At 47.3% G+C, this 17,624-nt stretch overlaps 2 protein-coding genes across 11 annotated transcripts in view; one reads left to right on the top strand and one right to left on the bottom strand.

Moving 5' to 3' along the window:
- Window positions 1-28: 28 nt before the first annotated feature.
- On the top strand, window positions 29-4,345 carry LOC132468997 (vacuolar protein sorting-associated protein 4B-like). Its single transcript, XM_060066908.1, has 11 exons — window positions 29-221; window positions 460-571; window positions 690-840; window positions 1,022-1,083; window positions 1,217-1,336; window positions 1,589-1,745; window positions 1,851-1,999; window positions 2,094-2,175; window positions 2,315-2,534; window positions 3,050-3,190; window positions 3,377-4,345. The coding sequence occupies exons 1-11, from the start codon at window positions 201-203 to the stop codon at window positions 3,476-3,478; spliced, it is 1,317 nt and encodes a 438-aa protein (XP_059922891.1). The 5' UTR covers window positions 29-200; the 3' UTR covers window positions 3,479-4,345.
- Window positions 4,319-17,624, bottom strand: part of plekhb2 (pleckstrin homology domain containing, family B (evectins) member 2) — a 19,424-nt gene continuing 6,118 nt past the window's right edge. For 7 of the 10 annotated variants that reach the window (XM_060066949.1, XM_060066945.1, XM_060066947.1 and 4 more), the window contains exon 8: window positions 4,319-5,581. In XM_060066949.1, the coding sequence (XP_059922932.1) occupies window positions 5,439-5,581 (143 nt within the window). In that variant the 3' untranslated portion in view covers window positions 4,319-5,438. The remainder of the gene's footprint in view (window positions 5,582-17,624) is intronic. The other 3 variants (XM_060066951.1, XM_060066950.1, XM_060066953.1) reach the window with 1 other exon arrangement.

The following is a 17,624-nucleotide window of genomic DNA, read 5'->3' as shown; positions in this document are numbered from 1 at the left end:
GTGATTCACGGAAGTTCAGATCAATGCTAATGCGGAAGAGAAAACAACTTATCGGCTTTGTTTTTTTTTATACCGTCTGCTGTCTAACCAAACTGTCAGAAAGGACCGACAGTGGTACAAATAATAATACGTAGGTGATTTAAAATAATAAACGTCAAGTTAAACTAGTTACCTACATTTTGAACGACGCGGTAACACCCATGGCTGGCTCATCGCTGCAGGTGAGTGAAAACTTAGATGAGTATAGAAGTCAACTTTAGGTTACGTAAGACGAGGGCCACCACCAAACGAACTATTTAATTAATATAAATGGTGATATATGAGAACCAGTCATGGTACTTTGATGATCATGAAACCAAAGTTTTATTATTCGGCCATTTTAACACACGTCAATAGTACAATAAACAGAACTTTGGGGTTGTTGATTTCGTCATATCTTTCTTCTCCATTTATTTGCAGAAAGCTATAGATCTTGCATCCAAGGCATCAGAGGAGGACAAAGCCAAAAACTATGAGGAAGCCCTTCGATTGTATGAACATTCAGTGCAATACTTCCTCCATGTTGTCAAGTGTGAGTAACTAATTTATAATCCTATATAATTGAAGTCTGAATACCGTAACGTCATGTTTATTACCTGTGGAAATGCATCATTATAATATTTTGGTTTTATTTTGTCTTCTCAATTTAGACGATGCGCACGGTGACAAAGCAAAGATTAGCATCAGGAACAAGTGTAAGGAGTATCTTGACCGAGCTGAGCAGCTGAAGGAATACCTTAGTAAGAAAGAGAAGGCTCCCCCATCCAAGCCAGTCAAAGAGTCCCAGTCTGATGACAAAGGGTGAGAGAGCCAAAAGGATTGCTTAATCCATAGCAGGAGCAATAGCCGCTAATGACTATTTATTTAATTATGCAAACGCAACCATTTTCTCAGTGACATTCATAATTTAGATGTATTTTTAACTTGTTGGCTGTAAATAAAAAAATAAGAAGAAACCATCCTAGAAGTTTTGTTCTCTTAGGAACGAGAGTGATGGTGGGGGTGACGATCAGGAGAAGAAAAAGTTCCAGAATCAGCTGTCAGGTGACCATTCAACTAAATTAATTAACATATCTAATCTCACATGTGAAATAGTGCAGTCATGCTGTCTTTCATCATTTGGACTAAAAGCATGAAGTACCACTACGTGTGTTTTGAGGCTGTCCTAATCTTCCAGGTGCCATCGTCATGGAGAAGCCGAACATCAAGTGGGATGATGTTGCAGGGCTCGAGGGTGCCAAGGAAGCTCTGAAGGAAGCTGTCATACTGCCCATTAAATTTCCCCATCTCTTCACAGGTACGAAAAAGTAACACAACTGTTACAATACTGAATTAATGTGTAGTGAATTTGATATAGTGGCTATATGCTTCAATATTGATATTTTAAAAATCTTAACTTGCAAACTATGTTTTTTTGTTATCGATTGTAACTTTCAAATACAAAAATGGTACTATGCACTGAAACCATACAAACAACTTTAATTTTCTTAGGTTATGACCGTATTCGCTGGCTTCCTTTTTTATTTTAATTTCTTGATCTTCTGTCCAGGAAAGAGAACTCCCTGGAGAGGGATCCTATTGTTTGGGCCTCCAGGTACGGGTAAGTCTTACCTAGCCAAGGCTGTGGCCACTGAGGCCAACAACTCCACCTTCTTCTCCATCTCCTCCTCCGACCTGGTGTCAAAGTGGCTGGGAGAGAGTGAAAAGTGAGGGCCAAATTGCCAAACACACAATAAATACAAAACCACAAAAAAAGAACACTAAACTACTCTTTTTTTTGTCTGAACTTCTGTCCTCGTTCTTCCCATTAGGTTGGTGAAGAATCTGTTTTCCTTGGCAAGAGAACACAAGCCATCCATCATTTTCATCGACGAGATCGACTCTCTGTGCGGCTCGAGGAGTGAGAACGAGAGTGAGGCGGCGCGCCGGATCAAGACTGAGTTCCTGGTGCAGATGCAGGGTTAGTAGGAAGGAGCTCTCAGGTGCATGTCAACGTCTGACCTCAAAGTTTGATCTAGTGCGAAACATCGAAACGCTGTTCTCTATGATTGCAGGTGTTGGAAATGATAATGATGGAGTCCTGGTTCTGGGAGCCACTAATATACCGTGGACACTTGACTCTGCCATAAGGAGAAGGTAGGGTCATTACATAATTAAATTCTCATGCTACCTTAAAAAACATTTTATCCTTAAGGCGAAAAAAAGTTATTCTGAGTGTGTGTGCCAGGTCCAGTGTGATTTAATGTGGGTCATTTGAATTGCGGCATGATTGTAGGTTTGAGAAGCGTATTTACATCCCTCTGCCTGAGGAGCACGCCCGTACCTTCATGTTCAAGCTGCATCTGGGCGCCACCCCCACCAACCTGACTGAAGCAGACTTCGTGCAGCTGGGCCAAAAGACGCAAGGCTACTCCGGGGCCGACGTCAGCATCATCGTCCGGGACGCCCTCATGCAGCCCGTCCGCAAGGTTCAGATGGCAACTCACTTCAAAAAGGTAAATTTGCCTTTGAGCCAAAGAATAGCCAACCAGTAGCCTGGGTATACCCATGCTGCCTTGTGCGCAATTTCATTTTGCGCTGCTAGGCAGCCTGGTTTCCATGGATCCGATTTTCGCCTGAGATAGGGAACCAATCACAGAACGGGGAGGGATGGCAGGACGATGACGACGTCTATGCGACACACCCATCGTCTTCTTCCTCCTCAAATTTCTGTCGCTCTACATACCTCATCTGGTATAATTGATACGATTGGCTATGAGCTACGTACAGACTCATATGACATTCGTAGCACCCAATAAACGGCTGGACAATCGTAAACCACGCCTCAAATACGAGAAAATTATTGTGTGGTTCCCAGACCTCTTCTCAATGTAGATTGAGATGAGGTCTGGCGTTAGCCAGGTTAGCCAACCAGTGCAATGTCTTTCACCGAAAGTTTTTTTTTTAACAATCATGCCTTGGTAGCATGCATTAGTTACCGTTATCTCTCAAACTTCTTTCCCACACTCAGGTGCGAGGGTCCTCCTGGAACAACCCAGACACGGTCGTTGAAGATCTTCTGACCCCATGCTCCCCTGGTGATCGTGACGCCATTACGATGACCTGGATGGAAGTTCCTGGAGAGAAACTTCTGGAGCCCGTTGTTTGCATGGTATGAATTGATGCTGCTCTTTGTCTGATTGTCTTGGTTTGATTTGATGGAGATGAAGGGTACGTTGACCAGGAAATGTCAAGTCTCCTTGTTATGTTTATTTTTGGACTGTTCTCTGATTTTCCCATAACAGTAGAACGCATTTTAATTGTTTGTGTGCTTTCCGACGGGTCATATTGTGCATAGGATGACATGCTTCGGTCTCTGGCCAGCACCAAACCAACGGTGAACGACCAGGATTTGGAGAAGCTGACCAAGTTTACAGAAGACTTTGGTCAAGAAGGCTAACAACGCTCACACTGGACTCTCGCCAAATCTTTCCTCTGAATATATATTTTTTGTATATCCACTAGAACTGTCTATCCTCCATGTTTGTGATGCAATTATGTAACTCATCACCATTAGTAACTTTACTTTAATTTACTTTAACGTGGGATTCAACCATGTTTTTTTTTTACTAATGAAGAATGTTTTAATGCCTTTAGATAAACACTCAATTTTGCCTTTGCTTACGAGCATTTAACTCTTCTTCAGTGGATGGAGAATTATATTGCACAGGGGTGGGGAATACATCAAATCCATGTTTTTACTCTTGTTCAGTTCAGCTTGGGACACATTCATGTTTTTCAGTAATGAAAGGAACATTTGCAGACATGATAGCTTTATAAACTGCAATATATATATATATATATATATATATATATATATATATATATATATATATATATATATATATATATATATATATATATATATATATATATATATATATATATATATATAATGTGTATGTTTGGTGAATATACAAATTGGAATGTTTTAATGTTCTCCCAATTATACTGTTATTAACTGGGCTAAGTGGTGAAAAATTAAATTGCACTCATTAGTTAAAAATATGTTGACTGATTTAGGCATACAATCAAATTAAATAATTCGATTTTTTGTTCTCTCAAACACTCAGGGTTATTTACTATCTTTGTTATATATTATTTTGGGGATTTCTTAATCTATGCATTTTTAAGGGTTTGAGTTTTTACTGTTTATTTATTTAAAAAGGAATGAGTTGCATTGTTACATCTTTCCGTACTTTTTCGATTTTAATGGGAGCGTTTCATCATACGAATAAAGTGACTGTGGGAAACAGTTTTAATATTATTATTATGAATATATTTAATAGTTAAAATACACTTCCTTGCTAAATTAAGGTAGATGCAGGTGATTAAAAGTAGAAAGATGTATGGATATCAATTAAAGGAATGGATGAAAGACCAATTATTAGTTATGTGAACTAAAGCACTAAAGAATTGCAATAGACAGGCCTACTCCTATTGGCTGATGATGCAAAAAGATGCTGCATTGAAAAGTTTGTGCTTGACAAAATTTAACAATAGGTGTGGATATAGGCAGTTCATATAGAGAACAGGTATGGCAATCATTTTACCAAGCCACTTGGGAGTGCAGGACGTATTGAGGCTAAGTGAAGAGTAGCAAAAGTGTAACTATTACCTGATATATTTGCACATACAATTTCTACCAAAACAAATACATTTTGTCATACGTCTGAAAATCAGTAAAGAGTGAATCACCAGTGGCCAGCAGAAAATACATGAAGAAATATGGCATGCAGTTAAAGTAGTCCAGAAGAGTGAATTCCCTTTTCACACAGTGAAGTCTAAATTAAATGGTTTGACTTCACAATGATGACATCAGATGATACGACCATGAACTGATGCCTCAAGATGAACATAATTAATAATTCATGCCATTTTCTTATTTTTGCCTCCAGACATATAATACATGTAAAAATAAATCAAAGCTGTATAAATCGGTTTGGTATGCAACAGAAAAACATCAAGTTACTCAAATAAATAGTAACTTTTAAATGGCTTCAACCAATAAACATGGTAAAGAGAACCTGAAACGTAATTTAACCTGAAATGACGTCTTTCCTCAACATTTTTCCTATTCTATGGATCTTTAGAATACATTCAATTTCATTTTAAATAAAGGGACCGAGGATCTGCCGCAACAATTATGTTTTTTTTTTTAAAGTGCTAATAGTGTTATATGAGAATATATTTAAGAAGCCTTTGGTAAAGACACATAAAGGTTATTTCACTGGCACATAACAATCATGCCTAACATTTGAGACTTCAAAGTAGTTTTGAATCTCTATGGGGGGGGAAGCTACGATATCAGAATACATTATGCTATTACTGTAGTTTGTGCAAGCAAGCAATGGAAGACACTAGAAGACGGAGAACAGAGAGCCGATTGCCAATCCGGTCGCAGCACCGGCAAGCATGCCCAATGCCACATCGCCGGTGTCGTCGCGCTGGCGCTCCTGAACGATGACATGGTTCACCGCCTGGTGAGATGGGTAGACTCCTGCTGAACACACACACACACACACGGGGGGTTCTGGTTATGGGCCTACGGTTATTTTTTGTCATAACCCGCATTATGATACCACAGCCGTCGAAGCCGTCCGAGCGCCGCCGGCAGTCCAGCAGCTCCGGCGGTGTACTCCTGGAGCTGATCTGCCGCCGAAGCTTTCCGGCTGCTCCGGCGGGTGTACTCCGGGAGCTGAACTGCGGCCGAAGCTGACAGGTCCGGCGGGAGGAGCTCGGCGGCAATCCGGCAGCTCCGGCGCGGGGAGCTCGGCGACAGTCCGCGAGTGAGACCGTGTTGGGGGTTGCCGGGGTAACCAGGGTTTGTTTTGGGCGGTTTTTCTGCTGTTGGTTACGACGTTACGGGTTTCAGTGACCTGGTTTTGGTTCATTAAAACTACCTTCAACTACTAATGACTCGACATCATTATGTCACCGGCGAGGTCATTACATTGGTGTCAGAAGTGAAACTATTATTATTATTATTATTTATTTATTTTTTCTCGGTCCTGCTGTGCTCGGCGAGTCGGCTGAAGTTGCTATCGCCGTTAGCCCTGCTTTTGTTGTCACTTGTTCTCTACAACAATAATGCTCCCTGCGGACTGTCGGGTGAAGATAGAGATGGACGACTACGGCGAGGGGGCGTGTGGAGTAGCTTCGGAGTCTCTGGTGAGGGGTAGAACCCAACGGGAACCGGCCGCCGTTGAAAAAGATGATTTTCACGGCGACAGACATGGCGGCGCCTTCCTCACATCAAGCCCGGTGTCCATCAAGACGCCTAGATACACCGGTAAGGCTGACTGGGAAGCTTTCCACGCGCAATTTGAACTTTTAGCCGATGCTGCCGGATGGTCAGTGAAGGTCAAAGCGCTGCAGCTTGCGATGTGTCTGGCGGACGACGCATTGTCTTGTTTGTTGCTGCTTAGCCCAGAGGACAGGGGGGACTATGTTGCCCTAGTGGGGGCACTAAGGAGGCGTTTTGGACTGTGTGTTAAGCCGGGGCTAATGCACTCGGAACTCTGTAATAGGCGCAGGAAGCCGGGGGAGACGCTGCGGGCCCTGGCCAACGATATCGAGAGCCTGTCTCGGCGAGCATACGCCCACATGCCGCCAGCCGTGCAGAGCGAACTCGCTCGGGATCAGTTTCTCCAGGCCCTTTCCCCTACAGAACTGCGCATGCAGACCCAGCTAGCCCACCCGAAGACTTTCAAGAGGCCTTGGAGATGGCCATAGAGAGGGAGCTGGTGTGGGCTGGAGCAATCGACGGTCATCCTGCTCCTCAGCCGATGGTGAGATCGGCAAGGGAGAGGAGTGAGGACTCACAGAAGCCAGCCTGGGTGGACGAACTCACTGAACTCGTCCGCTCTGTCTCTATGCAGGCGGACCGCCGCCCCCCGTCTCGTCGAGAGCAGAGGGTCTGCTGGGGCTGCGGGCAGCCTGGCCACCTTGTCAGAGAGTGCCCTACAACTGTGAGAGCCCAGGGAAACGGGTCAGGGTCCGCGTAATTGGGGAGACGCGAGGCCCTGCCCCCTTACCCCCGCCGTCGTCGTCTGGAGGAGCCCATCATCACAGCCGGGGGGGCGGGGCTCCACCCCCCCCAGAAGCAGACGACAACATCCTGGAGCCTGTTGTCGTGGTGGGGCGGACCTGGGCGGGGGACTTTTGTCATGTTCCTGTCACTGTTGAGGGGGTGGCCTGTTTGGCTTTAGTCGATACGGGGTCTACTGTGACCCTGGTGAGGCCAGACATTTTGCCGACCTGGACGGTACTCCAACCTACAACTGTGCAGCTCCGCACAGTCACGGGGGAGAGGGCTCCCATGAAAGGGAAGGGGTTGTTGTCCATCTGCGTAGGGGGAAAGACTGTCCTCCACCCAGTGTGGGTAGCCGCTGTGCAGGACCCCTGTATCCTAGGGTTGGACTTCCTGCGGTGTACAGGCTGCCAGCTGGACCTGGAGAGGGGGGCGATTGGCTTCCAAGGAGGGCCCACAGTCTATATGGCCCCGCCAAACACCTCCTACATCCGGCCCCCACCGACAACAGCTCAGATGGACCATTCACACGTCACCGGCCCCCTTCACCCCCTTGCAAAGACCTTCCAACCACCCTGTCTTCCCGATCCCTGTCCATTGTCTCAGTCCTCCTCCCGCAACCCTTCCCCCTCCCTCCCACCCCCTTGTGTCAATGTTTCGGCCCCTACAGACTACTCCCTTGCCACTCCAGCACCCCACCCCATGAGCCTGGGCCCCTTCCCCTACCCTGCCCAGCTTCCTCAGACAGGTGAGGAGACTGTGCTGTCGACTGTGCGGGCAATTTGGCAGGGGCACTGTGATGGACTAGACCCTCAACAGCAGGAGCAGCTGTGGCTACTACTGGCAGAGTTTAAGGACAGCTTTGCCTTGAATGAGAGCGATGTGGGTCAGACGCACCTGGTGCAGCATGAGATCGACACTGGGGATGCCAGGCCCATCAGAATGCGCCCGCGTCGCCTGCCCTTGGCCCGCCAGGAGGCTGCGGACCAGGCGCTGTGGGAGATGCAGCAGGCAGGCCTCATAGAGCCCTCAGATAGTCCCTGGGCAGCAGCCGTGGTGATGGTGCCTAAGAAGGGGGGTAAGTGGAGATTCTGTGTTGACTACAGGCCACTTAACGCAGTGACGAGGAAGGACTCCTACCCCATCCTGCGCATTGATGAGGCCTTAGATGTAGTAGCTGGGTCGTCCTGGTTCTCCTCACTCGATCTCCGCTCTGGCTACTTCCAGTGCTCTCTCGCCCCTGACGCCAGACCCAAGACTGCATTCTGCACTAGCAGAGGATTGTGGCAGTTTCGGGTCCTCCCTTTCGGCCTCTGCAATGCACCTGCGACCTTCGAGAGGCTGATGGACAGAGTGCTCGCCGGCATCCCCCGGCAGCAGTGTATCGTCTACCTGGACGATATACTGGCACACGGGGGCTCCTTCGAGACAGCACTTGCCTCGCTGCGTCAGGTTCTGGAGAGAGTAGCTGCGGCGGGCTTGAAGCTCCATCCTGATAAGTGCCATTTCCTGAGGAGAGAGGTAACTTTCCTTGGGCACAGGGTGGGGGAGAAGGCATTAGCACCATGGAGGACAAAGTGCAAGCTGTCCAGGACTGGCCCACCCCCACTGACACCAGACAGCTGAAAAGCTTCCTCGGACTGGCGTCTTACTACAGACGCTTTGTGAGGGGCTTCTCCTGTGTGGCCGCTCCCCTGTTCCGCCTGCTACAGAAGGACAGGGAGTTTGTATGGGCAGAGGATTGCCAGTCTGCTTTCGAGACACTCAAGGGAGCTCTCACCAAAGCCCTGGTGCTCTCCCCTCCTGACCCTGCCCTGCCCTTCATCCTGGACACGGATGCTAGTAACGTTGGCAATGGCGCCGTGCTGGCACAGGAGGGGCCGGAAGGGGAGCGGGTGGTGGCGTATTACAGCAGGACATTTAACAAAGCTGAACGCCGCTACTGCGTCACTCGTCGCGAGCTGCTGGCTATCGTTAGAGCTGTACGCCACTTCAAGTATTACCTCTGTGGCCTGCGCTTCACTGTAAGGACTGACCACTCCGCGCTCCAGTGGCTCATGTCTTTCAAGGAGCCAGAAGGGCAGGTCGCACGTGGATCGAGGAGCTGCAGTCCTACAGCTTCAGTGTAGTGCACAGGGCAGGGGCACGCCATACTAATGCAGACGCCCTCTCCCGACGCCCCTGCAGTCAGGATGACTGCCGCTACTGTGAAAGGATGGAGAGCCGTGAGAAGCCAGGAGGAGGGATGTTCTGCGGTGGAGGTGGCGTCCCCAGTCTGCTGTGAGCTCCGGGAGGTCGACACCGCAGGATGGAGACGGCAGCAGGAGGAGGACGCAGACCTTCGACCAGTGCTCCAGTGGTTGGACCAACAGCGGCGGCCCCCATGGTAAGAAGTGGCCGTTCTCTCCCTGGTCACCAAGGGACTGTGGGCTAAGTTCGAGGCCCGGCGACTGTGGGATGGCGTGCTTCAGCGGGCCTGGAAGGAACCCGCCACCGGAGAGGTGAGGTGGCAGGTGGTGGTGCCTCACTCTCTGCGTGGGGAAGTACTTCAAGCGGTCCATGGTGCCGTGGGCTCAGGGCACTTTGGGGTGACAAAGACCCTGCGTCGCCTCCGCCTTGGCTTCTACTGGGGGCAGCACAAGAGGGACGTCGAGGACTTCTGTCGCCGCTGTGATGGCTGCACAGCCCGCAAAGGCCCCACTGAAAGGTCCCATGCCCAGCTACAGCAGTTCCCTGTGGGGTCCCCTATGGAGAGGGTTGGGGTGGATGTGGTGGGCCCGCTACCCTGCACAGAGAGGGGGAACAAGTATGCCCTCACGGCCATGGACTATTTTACCAAGTGGCCGGAGGCGTACGCTCTGCCTGACCAGGGGGCGGAGACCATAGCGGACGCTTTGGTCGGGGGGATGATTAGCCGTTTTGGCACAGCGGAGTCCATCCACAGTGACCAGGGGAGAAATTTTGAATCCCGTGTCTTTGCGGCTTTATGTAGCAGGCTGGACATGCAGAAGACCCGTACTACCCCCCTGCACCCAGAGTGACGGCTTGGTGGAGCGATTTCATCGCTGTATGGAGCAGCAGCTGGCCATTGTCTCGGCTGAGCATCAGCGGGACTGGGACAATCATCTGCCTCTGGTGCTCATGGCATACAGGTCAGCTGTCCAGCTGACCTGGCGTTTGGCCGGCCGCCCGATTCTCCCCCTGTTCCTCCCGGCCCAGAGTATGCCAGGAGACTCCAGGACCACCTGGAGACGGCTCACTCCTTCGCCAGGGGACAGCTGCTGAGCGCAGGGGTGAGGCAGAAAAGGAACTATGATGTGCGTTCCCGTGGCAGGCACTTTGAGGCTGGGGAGCTGGTCTGGACCTACAGCCCGAAAAGAAAGAAGGGAAGATGCCCAAAGCTCGATAGCGAGTGGATCGGGCCATGCAGGGTCCTTGAGAGGATGGGGGAGGTGGTGTACAGGGTCCAGCTACCACCTCGGGGAAGGAGGGTGGCTCTCCACAGAGACCGGTTGGCCCCTTATCGAGGCACCGCCACCCCTCAACCTGCTCCAGCGAGCCCTGCAGCTCCCCGCACCGGTGCGAATGGGCCCCGGACACGCACACCTCAGTGTTCTGGCCCTGGGTCCCCACCTAACCCTATCCTTGTCTCCCCTCCCTGTCGATCACCACAGTCAGCAACTTGGCCCCCAGCCCCGCCCCTCCCTTTCCCCCTGCCCGCCCCCGGGCCTGACACTCGTGGGCCCCTCTCGCCCCCAGGCGCTTCTCCCCAGCCCCCCGTGGCCCCAACGCGGCCTCGTAGGGAGAGGAGAGCGCCGGGTCGCTTCCGGGACTTTGTTTGTTCCCTCGAGGACGAGGAACTTTGAAGGGGGGAGGCAATGTAGCGACCCTGGGACAGTTAAATAGTTTGTGTGTTATGTGTTGCATTATATTTCGTTGTCCGTTATGCCAGTTGTTCTATGTGCATGTATTGTAATGTTCTTCTTGTCAATCAGCGTGGGGGCGAATCATTAGGTCAGCTGGGGGAGGGCCTTGGAAGAACAGGAGGGTGGGGGCCTGCACGCGAGTGAGACCGTGTTGGGGGTTGCCGGGGTAACCAGGGTTTGTTTTGGGCGGTTTTTCTGCTGTTGGTTACGACGTTACGGGTTTCAGTGACCTGGTTTTGGTTCATTAAAACTACCTTCAACTACTAATGACTCTACATCATTATGTCACCGGCGAGGTCATTACAATATCATCCGAGGCGCATATAACTTTTGGCAGTGATATTAGATATAATATTATATAAATACCCATATGTAATATTATTATTATTATGATGATTATATATTATATTATATAGATAGATATGGAGTGGCGAAGTCACGCCCCTTCCGGTAGAGCTCATGGGACCTATGAGATCGAAAAATATGAATGGGTGTCAATGGAGAGAAAATAATTATTTTCTGGTCCCAGTCTTTATATGCCCTGGATTACACATATGTTGTTTGTGGATTTAAATGATAATTTTTCATGCAAAGAAAACTAAAAATGTTCGTGAAGAAGTTTGATAATTTTAGGTTTTATGTGAGGCCGCTTTGTGAACTACAGCTCTTCGCTGCTCTCGACGCATATGATATACGTCACCACACCCGCACTTGGAACTCGGCACAGAGATGGCCATAGACATCTTATAGGCCGTTTCTCAATTCGCGTACTTGTGCATGCTCGTGTGCTCGTGGACTCGTGAAACGTCATCAGTCGTTGCCCGAGCACTGTTCCAATTCGAAGCACGCATCAAGCGAGTACTGTCGTAAAACCCGGAAGTGTTCTTGATGCGTGCTCGATCTCGCCGTTTCACCGAGCATGCATCGGAGGTGGCTCGTGTGTGCTTGCAATCGCTATAAATCCCAGGATGCATTTCGCACTCGCAGCAGTACGATGGCGGACAATATGGAGAAGACGCACAACTGTAGCTTAAGTTACTCTTAACTTATATATATATTTATATAATATAATAATAATAATAATAATAATATAAGATAATATATAAATATATATATATATAAAGTCGTGTGTGTATAGCTCATACACATGACAGGACACGCATATCTTTTCAATTTTTATTCATTCAGAATATTTACATACTATTTGACAATGAAAGAGGCTGGGATTTTGTTTTACATCATTTGTTTATATTGTTCAGTAGTATATGCCTAAATGAGGCCGTAGCACAGTTAACGGACGAGCAGAGGTGGTGACGTCATCGAGTCCGCTGCTGTTCCAATTGCAGGTACGTACTCGCAAGTCTGTGCTTGAAGTACGAACTTGCCAAGTACGTGCTTGCAAGTCATCGAGTCCGTAGTACGTGTGCTAGGAATTGAGAAACGGCTATAGATAGACGGAGCATTGGCTGCTGGGACGCGAGAAATACGGCCGCCATCTTGGAGTGGTCAACCGGGAGCAGCAACAGCAGCAGAAACAGGATGCCGGGCTGTTGTTCAGCGTATTCCTGCTCAAATCGGCGGACAATCCATAATAGGAATCGGGGGATTACTTTTCACAAGCAAGATTTAACATTACCGTACTATTGGTATAATTAGTATTGAATAATAAAACACGCCAAACCATGTGGCCTTTATCATAGCTACACGTATGACAAAAAAACGCATGAAAATCAGTGGTATTCACTGAGGTATGATTAATTAAATGCGCTGACAGTTCATTGCGCCAGCCAAACGGATTACACTGAGTGGAGCGGATGACCACTCCAAGATGGCGGCCCCGCGTCTCGTCAGCGCCAGTAGGCGGTATAGTAGCATTCGATGCTCCGTCTATCACAGGGATGGGCAACTGGTGGCCCGCGGGCCGCATGCGTGCGGCCCGCGTCCTCACTCAGTCAGGCCCGCACATAATAATAAAAAAAAAAAAAAAGAATAATAATAATTGATCCAGTTACAGAAAACTCGGTCAAGAAAGATGAGAAGAATTCATAGAATTCGGAGGCAAACCCATGCGTCTAGTTTGCTTAGAAGCGATATCAGTCATTAAAGATATCCACTTAAGTCGCCACTACAACTGCTTGTTGGGTTTGAGTTCATTGAGTTGTTGCACTTAATGTTGGGCCACTGTTTTTCAGTTTTTTGACTTCATTGAATGATGATGTATGTGAGCCCTTTGCACTGATAAAAATACTGACCATTCATGTGGCTGTTTGAGCATGGAAAACATGAAATGAATGTATGTTGGTTCAATTAACATACCGTACATAGGTTATGATTCTGGATGATTTTTTAGGTAGTGGCCATCCCCAAAATGCACCAGAATACAGGAAATCATATCTACCAAATTCAAAATTGTGTAGCTTCTCTCAGCTCACGTTTAGTTGAAGTGTGCAGTCATGTGGCCCTCCGATGGTTATGATGAAAAATGTGGCCCTTTATCATGAAAGTTGCCCATCCCTGGTCTATCATATAAGATGTCTATGGAGATGGCGATCTCTCTGCTCCACTTCACCACTTTTTTTCAAGGCGATAAAAGCATAGAAAGAGGTGAAAACCACTATAAGTCGGGGCATGTGGAGAGTTTTAGTTATGTGCCATCTCTATGTGCCATCTCCCATCTCTGTGCCGAGTTCCAAGTGCGGGTGTGGTGACGTATATTAGTGGTGCCGAGATGATGGCTCATGAAACGTCAAAGGCCGTTTCTCAATTCCTAGCACGCGGACTACGGACTCGATGACTTGCAAGTACGTGCCTGGCAAGTCCGTACTTCAAGCACAGACTTGCGAGCACGTGAGTACGTACCTGCAATTGGAACAGCAGCGGACTCGATGACGTCACCACCTCTGCTCGTCCGTTAACTGTGCTACGGCCTCATTTAGGCATATACTACTGAACAATATAAACAAATGATATAAAACAAAATCCCAGCCTCTTTCATTTTCAAATAGTATGTAAATATTCTGAATGAATACAAATTGAAAAGATATGCGTGTCCTGTCATGTGTATAAGCTATACACACACGACTTTATCTATATATATTTATATATTATCTTATTATTATTATTCTTATTATTATATTATATATTATATAAATATATATATAAGTTAAGAGAGTAACTTAAGCTACAGTTGTGCGTCTTCTCCATATTGTCCGCCATCGTACTGCTGCGAGTGCGAAATGCGTCCTGGGATTTATAGCGGTTGCAAGTACACACGAGCCACCTCCGATGGGGACTCTCTAAATCGACGCCACTTCGACCTGGGCGGGACTTTACGTCCTACGTCACTCGCTATGGGTTTGCATGTGTGCGCGTAGCCGTTTGTCTCAGGGATCTGTGCACGAACTCCCTTGCACTACAGATTACGAGCGTCAGTGTCGTACGCGATGGAGGGTGGGTGACATTCCTACAGTCTGATGATAGGCTATATTTCTACAAATGACTTACTATTACTAGCGATTAACATGACGAAACAACACGAACTAAGCTAACATTAGACAATAGCCATACCAGATAACGCCATACCAGCTAACCCTAACTATTTCTATTAAACTCTGAACCATTTTGCAACAGGCAACTGTGTGTTGGTGCGTCTTATTGCTTCCCACGTCTGCGTCTGCATCTTTCCCACTCCTGGCTAATAGTTTCAGCTTTTGTACTGTATATCAGAAATGATCACCCTGTACCACACTGCTGACTTGTTGATGTTTTGTGAGCACTCACGCATTTCTCTAGGTATCTTAAGTTTCCTACTGGAGTCATCAAAACTTTGGACTTTGTTATTGTAAGAAATATTGTGTTGCAAAAACACTTTGTGTCTTACCCTTAGCGTTACCCTAACCTTAACCCCAGTAACATTTCTTCATCATAAACTACAAGCTACGCAAAATGGCATGCAGTCCAATATGAAAGAAAAAATCTATCTTCATTAAGGAATCGAACCCCTTATCCCCGCGTTAATGAGTTGTTCTCTGACCTCTAACCCATCAGGTCTTAGTACATGCGATTCAAGAGTTAACCACTTGTCAATCTTGAAACTTCGGTTGCCTAGAAATTGTAAAGACAGTGATGTGTGTACATTGTGCGAGTATCCGTCACTCGCGATGTGTGTGCAGTCCAAAATGAAAGAAAAAACCTTGCATCACTAGGGAATCGAACCCCCAATCATCAGTTGGTCGTTGGTAACTGTAAACAAAGAGATCGCATTTTGTTTAACTGCTAACTAACAAACGGGTTTATGCGTTCACTGAACAAAGATTATGGAAATAAAAGACCACTTTTCCATCAGAAAAATCATCAGAACCGTTATTACCAACCCATAGACACTAAAGCCAAAACCTTTCTCACATGCACACCCATCGCGAGTGACGGCTATGCGCACACATGCACACCCATAGCGAGTGACGTAGGACGTAAAGTCCCGCCCAGGTCGAAGTGGCGTCGATTTAGAGAGTCCCACCTCCGATGCATGCTCGGTGAAACGGCGAGATCGAGCACGCATCAAGAACACTTCCGGGTTTTACGACAGTACTCGCTTGATGCGTGCTTCGAATAGAGTGGCGAAGTCACGCCCCCTCCGGTAGGGCTCATGGGACCTATGAGATCGAAAAATATGAATGGGTGTCAATGGAGAGAAAATAATTATTTTCTGGTCCCGGTCTTTATATGCCCTGGATTACACATATGTTGTTTGTGGATTTAAATGATAATTTTTCATGCAAAGAGTTCGACCGTTTATTGTGCAATTGTTCAGATAAAGGCTGTAGAGAAAACACAACGAGAAAGACTACACGGCTCGTATGTGACGTCACGCTCCCTGCGACTGGCGTGGAGAAGACCGACAATCTTCCCATCGGCATAACTGAAACTCTGCACGTGCCCCGATTTATACTTTCGATGCTTTTATCCTCCCCTTGGAAAAAGCGGTGAAGTGAGGCAGAGAGATCGCCATCTCTGTGCCGAGTTCCAAGGGCGGGTGTGGCGACGTATATCAAAGGTGCGAACACACCAAGCGCGTACCTCGCGTACCATGTACGTGCGTAACGCAGCGAAAATGTTGCTTGACCATTTTGTGTCAAAAATGGTCAGATACGCGCGTACGCATACGCGCGTACGCATACGCGCGTAGATGAGACCGCCCAAAACTCCCCCCCCCAGCCTGTGGCTGCGCTGGATTAAGGAGTCCGAGGAAGGAAACCCAAACGCCGCCGTGTTTGGATGGATGATAGAGCTTGGATCGGGTTAGATTAAATAATCTCGGATATAAATAACAATAATCGGGTTAAATAACTTCACATGGTGTGTCTGGTGTGTTTCCAGCATTCGTAGTGTTGATCAGCAGAGAAATAGTCCGCCAAGACGTTGAGGTTGCTTAGCAATCAGAGACTCTGTCCATGCAAGTGAACGGCGTTCACTCTTCGTCATAACTATCAAACCAAACATCCTTCACATTCACCGAGCGAACATTATGAGAGTAAAATGCACATTTCTCGCTAGAAATGTTTCCATAAACGCATTTAATGGCGTAACTATGTTACTATTTCCACTCAGAATAAAGAAAGTTGCCGGCCGTGGCTGCCATGGACATGGCTGCTCTGGAGTCCGAGGTAGGAAACCCAAACGTCGCCGTGTTTGGGTGATAGAGTTTAGATCGGGTTAGATTAAATAATCTCGGATATAAATAACAATAATCGGGTTAAATAACTTCACATGGTGTGTCTGGTGTGTTTCCAGCATTCGTAGTGTTGATCAGCAGAGAAATAGTCCGCCAAGACGTTGAGGTTGCTTAGCAATCAGAGACTCTGTCCATGCAAGTGAACGGAGCGTTCACTCTTCGTCATAACTATCAAACCAAACATCCTTCACATTCACCGAGCGAACATTATGAGAGTAATGCACATTTCTCGCTAGAAATGTTTCCATAAACGCATTTAATGGCGTAACTATGTTACTATTTCCACTCAGAATAAAGAAAGTTGCCGGCCGTGGCTGCCATGGACATGGCTGCTCTGGAGTCCGAGGTAGGAAACCCAAACGTCGCCGTGTTTGGGTGATAGAGTTTAGATCGGGTTAGATTAAATAATCTCGGATATAAATAACAATAATCGGGTTAAATAACTTCACATGGTGTGTCTGGTGTGTTTCCAGCATTCGTAGTGTTGATCAGCAGATATATAGTCCGCCAAGACGTTGAGGTTGCTTGGTAACCAGAGACTCTGTCCATGCAAGTGAACGGAGCGTTCCCTCTTCGTCATAACTATCAAACCAAACATCCTTCACATTCACCGAGCGAACATTATGAAAGTAAAATGCACATTTCTCGCTAAAAATGTTTCCATAAAAGCATTTAATGGCGTAACTATGTTACTATTTCCACACAGAATAAAGAAAGATGTCGGCCGTATGCTTCTGTCCAAGCTCACTACTCTCTGCCAGTGACGTCGGGTCAAGCTCAACGCTGATTGGCTATTGCGGCGCGTATGAGCGTAAAAAGTTCAATTTTTTGAACTCCTCGCGTACATGTACGCGCG

Source organism: Gadus macrocephalus, chromosome 12 (genome assembly GCF_031168955.1).
Source record: "Gadus macrocephalus chromosome 12, ASM3116895v1".
Classification (NCBI taxonomy): domain Eukaryota; kingdom Metazoa; phylum Chordata; class Actinopteri; order Gadiformes; family Gadidae; genus Gadus; species Gadus macrocephalus.
This window is presented reverse-complemented; position numbering and strand designations above follow the sequence as displayed.